A 6893-nucleotide genomic window follows, 5' to 3' on the forward strand; every position below is an offset into this window, starting at 1 on the left:
TTAAAGTTTTGATTAATTTTTAAATCGTTCACTACAGGATTCATTTTAAGAATTATGCTCCCAATTAAATTTTTCTCATACTCATAATTCGAACTTAAAATTTTTAATTAAAAATGAAGCAGTAACATAATGAATGTTGGTTCAATTTAGAGTGTTATTTCCAAACATTAATGGAAATGTCTATTCACCGACTGCTATCCATATCTCCTTACCATAAAAATATTTAAAACTAGTCCTTCAACTGCCCATTGGCATTAATTAAAACTTATGTGGACATTATTAATTCCTGTGTACTATTTTCAGATCATTATTACTCCCCGTTTCATTTTATCCGTCCTAAATTTTCTAATTTGATGTTTCATTTTACTTGTCTTTTTTTTACTTATCGAGAGAAGATAGTTTTTTTTTCTATATTTACCCTTTGCATTAATTATTTTTTTTTAAATTAAAATATAAACATTATTTAATAAGGGTATTATTGTAAACTAGCCATATTATTTATTATTTTTCTTAATAGTTGTGTCATCCTAATTTGGGATGAGTAAAATAGAACGAAGGAAGTATTTGCAATTAAAATTTCTGTGAAGAATTAAAGTATCTTGGAAAAAAAATATTTCTCCCCCGGTACATTTAGTTGGAGAACAAGAAATTATTATTAAGAAGAGCTTTTTGACTATTAATTACACCCTTATATCTTTAATAAGTTGTAAACATTTATAAAAATCAGGCTAATCTAAATGATCATAACATTATGGTTGTATTTGGTAGGATAAAAAAATATCTTTTTTGAATTTTGTACCCAGTAATAATAACAATAACATATCTAGTAAAATTCTACAAATAAGGTACGAATAGGATAATGTGTACACAAACAGATGATAACAACAATAAGTAGTAAGAATAACATGAGGATACATTAGCTAAGCCCTAAGGTCAGGGAAACAATCAACAAATAATCTAAGATTGTGAATTATAAGTGTAGCAAATACTCCTAGAATGGGAAAGCAAACTACTCGAATTCGTACATACTAGCCTATTGTCCTAATTCTCGACCTCCTCATCTTCCTATCAAGAGTTATATCTTTAGTGAGTTGAAGATGGGTCATGTTCTGCCTAATCACCTCTTCCGAATACTTCTTAGGTCCGCCCCTACCCTCTTTAAGCCCTTGACGACTGACCTCTCTTGAAGATGCTATAGTAGGTGGGGGTGAAAATGAAGTGTAAGCGTTAGAGGATGGAGGAGACATAATCAATATGATGTCACTTGTAGACTCGTTTTCTTTGTATAAATTAGAGAAGTCATTTGTTTTATTTTTAAGAAACCTGTACTCCTAATAAGATACTATCGATTAAAATTTTTTTGCAATGTAATTGACCATGAAAAAGAAAATGTTTTTATCCATTTATAACACTCCTATGTATATGTATTCTTCACATTTAGGTCTTGTTTGTTATAAAAAATGTCTATTACTCTCAAAGCTATTAATACTAATGCTAAAACTAAGCATAGTAACTAAAATGGACTAGACAGAGTACTTGGATGAGTTTTTATTAGTACTTTAATATAATATTGACCTTAGCTACCTTGGATCATGAAGCATCGGGTGAAAATGACAGTGGAAGTAATCAATCCCAACATCTGGAAAAGGATGACACATGGGGCACCTCTTTCAAGAGGTTCATACGGTACTACTATATGTTGATAAAATTAATGCCAAAGTTATGATAGACACTTAAATTTTTTGTCAAAATTCACTTAAAAATTTAAATTAAAGTCTGTTTCTATCAGATCCTTAAATCCTCGAATTTTATTTGAATTGAGTCTTTTTTTGTCTATCAACCAAAATCTGAAGTGTGTGCAACACACACGCGATGACGTGAAAAAAATGACGAATTAAAAAGTAACACGTGACATTAAATCCAAAAATAATTTAATTTTTTTTTATAACTAATTAAATTATAATTTTAAAAGAATTATAATATTTTTTTTTATATAAAAAAAACCACCCCTGCCCCCACACCCTTCATCTTTAGAGAATACACAGATTTTCACACACAGTAGGGGAGCTTCTTCACGATTCTATACGCACACACACTGGGAGATCTCTTAATACACACTACTGATTCACATCGGAAAAAGCACACACACACAGTAAAAAAAAGATCGAGAGTGGAATATTGAGAGAGGGAGAGCAGATCAGAGAAGGCCAAAAACAAGGAGAAGAAGATAAAAAATGGACTGAAAAATGGGAAGAGGACGATCGGAATAGTGAATTGGTGAGAGATTTGGTCCTTTTTCGAGATTTTTTCAACGAAAATTTCGCTGGAATTGATTTTCGGTCCGTCGTTTGATTGATCCAATCCCAAAAAATTCAAAATTTCTTCGTTCCTATTTGATTTCTTCGTTTCCCTTTTGATTTCAAAATTCGACAATTTTTGCAAAATAAAATTGCAGCCACCTTTAATATTATGAGCATTTTCATGGTTTTCATTTTTGCAGTAATATAATGGTTTGTTTTCTACTGTGATTATGTTATATTTGACGCGGGAAGGGTTGAAGACGACAACTAGGTTGGGGATGAAGAAGATGGGGTGGGGTTAAGACGATGATATGGGGTGGGGTGAAGACGATGACCTAAGGGAGGTTTTAAAGGGGGGGGGGGGGGTAAGGAAAAAAAAAGAGAGGAAGAAGATGAAGATGGATATCAAGTGGGTGTCGCGAGGTGTGGGGTGGGTGGGGGTTGGAAAGAAATGATTGAGTTTTTTTTAAAAGAGAAATTTTGCTTTATTAATAATTTTTGGGGCCCACATGCCACTTGGCATCTTTTTATTTGGAATTCACTAAAAAAAAAATATTATTCACGCGCCTCCTGCGTTTGCACTGCACACGTAGTGCCATGTAGGTAAAAAATATCTAATTGAAACAAAATTTGGGGGGTTTAGGGGCCTAATAGGAACATGCATTAATTTAGATGTCTAAATGAATTTTGACAACAAGTTTGAGCGCCTATCAATGACTTTGGCCTAAAATTAAAAAAAAAACATTTATGTTTTTAGTCTGTTTTGTTTTCTAGGTCGCTATAATAACTTGACACAATGCAAGAGGTTTCTTATTTTTTTTTTTTAATGCTGGATAAGTAAATAGAAAATGTTATTAAAAAATGTTTATATATAATCGACACAAATACAGCGGGGTAGGATGGAGTAGGGGTGTGGGAGTGGCAGAGTTGGGAGCTGTGACTGGGAGTGGGGGTGAGATAGGATGTGTTGGTTGGAGGATGGGGAGGAGTGAAATATCATTTACAGAACTAACTTGTTTTCACTTCTATCAAAAAACCCGTTTTCAAAAAAACTTATTTTCCTAGAAAATATTAAATATTATTTTGTCCATACCAAACACACAGTGTGTGTACACAAATAAACTCAAATAGAGCCAACATCCCATCCTATCCAAGCAACACAACCTAGTGGCACCTAGCACTTCCAATCTTGACTAGGAGTACTTTACAAGGATTTTGCATGTTCATTGACTTTACTTCCACATGGGCTTTTCATAAAATAACTATAGGCATCAGAAAAGGTGAATAAATAAATTGAAGTTACCTAATTATCCTGATCTAAACCCCTAATAATGGGTGCATTTGAAAAAAAAAAAGAGAGTAAAAAGTAGGTGATGGAAAAGAAAGATCCACCTATGGGTAAAGAATCAAATTCCATAGTCTCCCCACAAGTTTACAACTTGGCTTTAATAGGGGGAATTTCCTTGCTGTTTCTTTTCCTCACATGACCTATATTCCTCCATTTTTTTAAAGAGAATCAAGACAATAACTTGATCATGTTAGTACTTTTTATAAGTGGTTAATACAGCAAATCATAGAAGATATAATGCAACAGTATTTAACAACTGGGCATATACTCCCTCCGTTATAAGTAAGTGTCATCTTAGTAAAAAAAAATCCAGAATAAGTGTTATTTTAGGAATTCAAGACGGAAATGAGTATGTCTTTTCAACTATACCCTCATACTCTTATCTTCTTAATACTTCCTCCATTCTATTTTACTTGTCACAATTTGACTTAGCACACTGATTAAGAAAAAAACAATTATTAACATGATTATTTTACCATAGTACTCCTATTAAATAATGTTTGCATTTTAATTTGAAGGAAAAATAATTAATACTAAGGGTAAAAAAGGAAAAAAGGAAATTGTCATTTCTTGATATGTCAAAAATAATAAGTAAAAGTAGAAATACAATTAAGAAATTAGTGACAAGTAGAATGAATCGGAGTGAGTAGTAATGTTTAATTTTCAAGAGACTTTTATTAAATAGGGGTAGTTTAATAAACTATGCATAGTAATTGTTGATTTCTTAATGTACGTGATTATTGCTAAGGACGGAGAGAGTAGTACATTGAATTCTTGCTTCAATAAAAAAGGCCAAACTGTTATTCAAAGCAACTGATCATTCATTGAAGTAGGATACAGACATATCAATAGAGAAGTTAAAAATATACACCATCTTCCAACCACATCATTTGTTGCTTTCTATCTATACATCTTAGCTACACCTCTTCATTTGCTCCTTTCATCATGCATTGCCAGTTTACAAGATAGTGAAAAGGATGGGGAAAACAGGTTGGTGGATAAAGAGTTTCTTGATAGGGAAAAAAGATAAAGAGAAAGACAAATTAGAAGGAGCAAAGAACACAAGTAGCAATCATCAAAATTCTATAACTAGCAATGAGCATCCAACAACTCCAATTTCAGTCCCTTCAACAACTCCTAAAGATAAGAAGAGGTGGAGTTTCAGGAGGTCATCATCTACACAACCAGGTCAGATGGATTTGAGTGGCACCGACGTCGTCGCCACCACCCCACCACCAACAAAACTGGAATTTATTGATTCGGACAATGACCATAAAAAGCATGCCTTGGCTGTGGCTGCTGCCACGGCCGCAGCTGCTGATGCAGCTGTGGCCGCTGCCAAGGCAGCAGCAGCAGCGATCCAACTCACTGCTGCTGCTACCAGAGCTTCTGTCCTCGAAGAGGATGCAGCTGTCAAGATTCAAGCAGTTTTCCGCGGTTATTTGGTAATAACAATTTCCAATTTTTCATTACAATTCTTTCTTATCTAACTTCCAAGATTACATTTTTTATGCAACTGTTGCATTGGTAATCTCTACAGGCAAGAAAAGCCTTGAATGCACTAAAAGGACTAGTGAAGTTGCAGGCCTTGGTAAGAGGACATTTAGTGAGAAAACAGGCTGCTGCTACTCTGAGATGTATGCAAGCATTAGTAACTGTTCAAGCTCGGGCTCGAGCCCAAAGAATAAGAATGTCTGAAGATGAAAATCCCTATAATCCAAGGCAATCTGTTCACAGAAAATCTACACAGGACAACAAATTCAGACACTCATATCAAGTATGTCTCACTTTTTCATTTTCCTTCCATCAGAATATCAAGAATGTTTCTTGAACACTCATAAACAAAACATTTTGATGCACAATTTCATGCTGGAAGGGGATAACCGGTAAAGTTGTTGCCATGTTACCAAGACATCCGGGTTCAAGCAGTGGAAACAGCCTCTTGCAAAATTGCAAGGTAAGGTTGTGTACAACAGACCCTTGTGGTCCGGCCCTGCTTTAGTGCACACAATTTATATGTTATATTAATCATACGAAGAACCCTTTTGTGTAATGCTCCTTTTGGTCAATGTGAACCATTAGGATTATGAAGAGGACATCAAGATTGTGGAAATGGATTTAGGTGAATCAAAGGGTAGCACAAAGAGTAGAAATAGCTATTCAAATCAAGGCCAAACAGAGAGAACAGAACACAGATTTTCAACACACAAGGCATATACAAATCAAGAATATCAACACATCTCTCCAGCACCATCAGCCATAACAGATCAAAGTCCAAGAGCCTGCAGTGGCCACTTCCAAGACTACTCGTACCCCACAGCTCAAAGCAGCCCGCAATACTGCAACGCGTATTCAAAACCCGATCCATCTAGAATCCCATTCTCATATGCTCGTTCAGAGTATGCAGAACCTGAATCCCTTTACAATGAGTACCCGTTTTATCCAAGTTACATGGCGAATACTAAGTCCTCGATGGCTAAAGCACGATCCCACAGTGCACCAAAACAACGTCCTGAGTCATTCGAGAGACAACCAAGTAGACGAAGGCCATCAATAGAAGGGCGAAACGTTCCAAGGGCTGTGAGAATGCAGAGATCATCTTCCCATGTTGGATCCACAGCACAGAGTTATCAGTATCCTTGGTCCATCAAGCTTGATAAATCAAACATTTCAATCAAAGATAGTGAATGTGGATCAAATTGCAGTGTCCTTACTACTCACACTAATTACTGCAGATCACTTGTTGGCTTCGATGTAAGTACAATACGTTTGCTACAACTCTACATACTATACTTCAACTTTTATATACGTACAGTATGAAAGAATTTTATTTCATCTTTTCTTATTTATTTTTTTTGTTTATGATTTCAGGTTCAAGAACATAGGTACTAATTGCTTATCACATAATGGATCAGCAGAGCCAATCTTCAGCAAGAAAAAGGAAAAATTGGAGAAAGTAAATTAACAAAAGGAGCTCTTAAGTGCAAAACATGTCAAGTAATTTTGACAAATTTTCTATTTCTAGTATTAAAGCTTTTTACGTGTAAAGTTCAATTTCTTTGTTTAGTTATCTACTTTTAAATTTTATGTTTAGTTGTTTTGCTTCTATGTGTTTAATTGTGTTTTTTTAACTGTAATGCATGAAGTTGTTCATACTCATTACTTATTTTTTTTATGGGTGTGGTGAAGATTTGACTAGTAATATATTTTATTCCTTTGATGAAGGTGTTATTTCGCTATTGAAA

At 34.4% G+C, this 6893-nt stretch overlaps 1 protein-coding gene across 1 annotated transcript; it reads left to right on the top strand.

Annotated features, from left to right (window-relative positions):
- Positions 1-4353: 4353 nt before the first annotated feature.
- LOC107864174 (protein IQ-DOMAIN 19) lies at positions 4354-6893 on the top strand. Its single transcript, XM_047409176.1, has 4 exons — positions 4354-5093; positions 5189-5425; positions 5731-6402; positions 6520-6893. The coding sequence occupies exons 1-4, from the start codon at positions 4626-4628 to the stop codon at positions 6538-6540; spliced, it is 1398 nt and encodes a 465-aa protein (XP_047265132.1). The 5' UTR covers positions 4354-4625; the 3' UTR covers positions 6541-6893.

This window comes from Capsicum annuum, chromosome 3 (assembly GCF_002878395.1).
Source record: "Capsicum annuum cultivar UCD-10X-F1 chromosome 3, UCD10Xv1.1, whole genome shotgun sequence".
Taxonomy (NCBI): domain Eukaryota; kingdom Viridiplantae; phylum Streptophyta; class Magnoliopsida; order Solanales; family Solanaceae; genus Capsicum; species Capsicum annuum.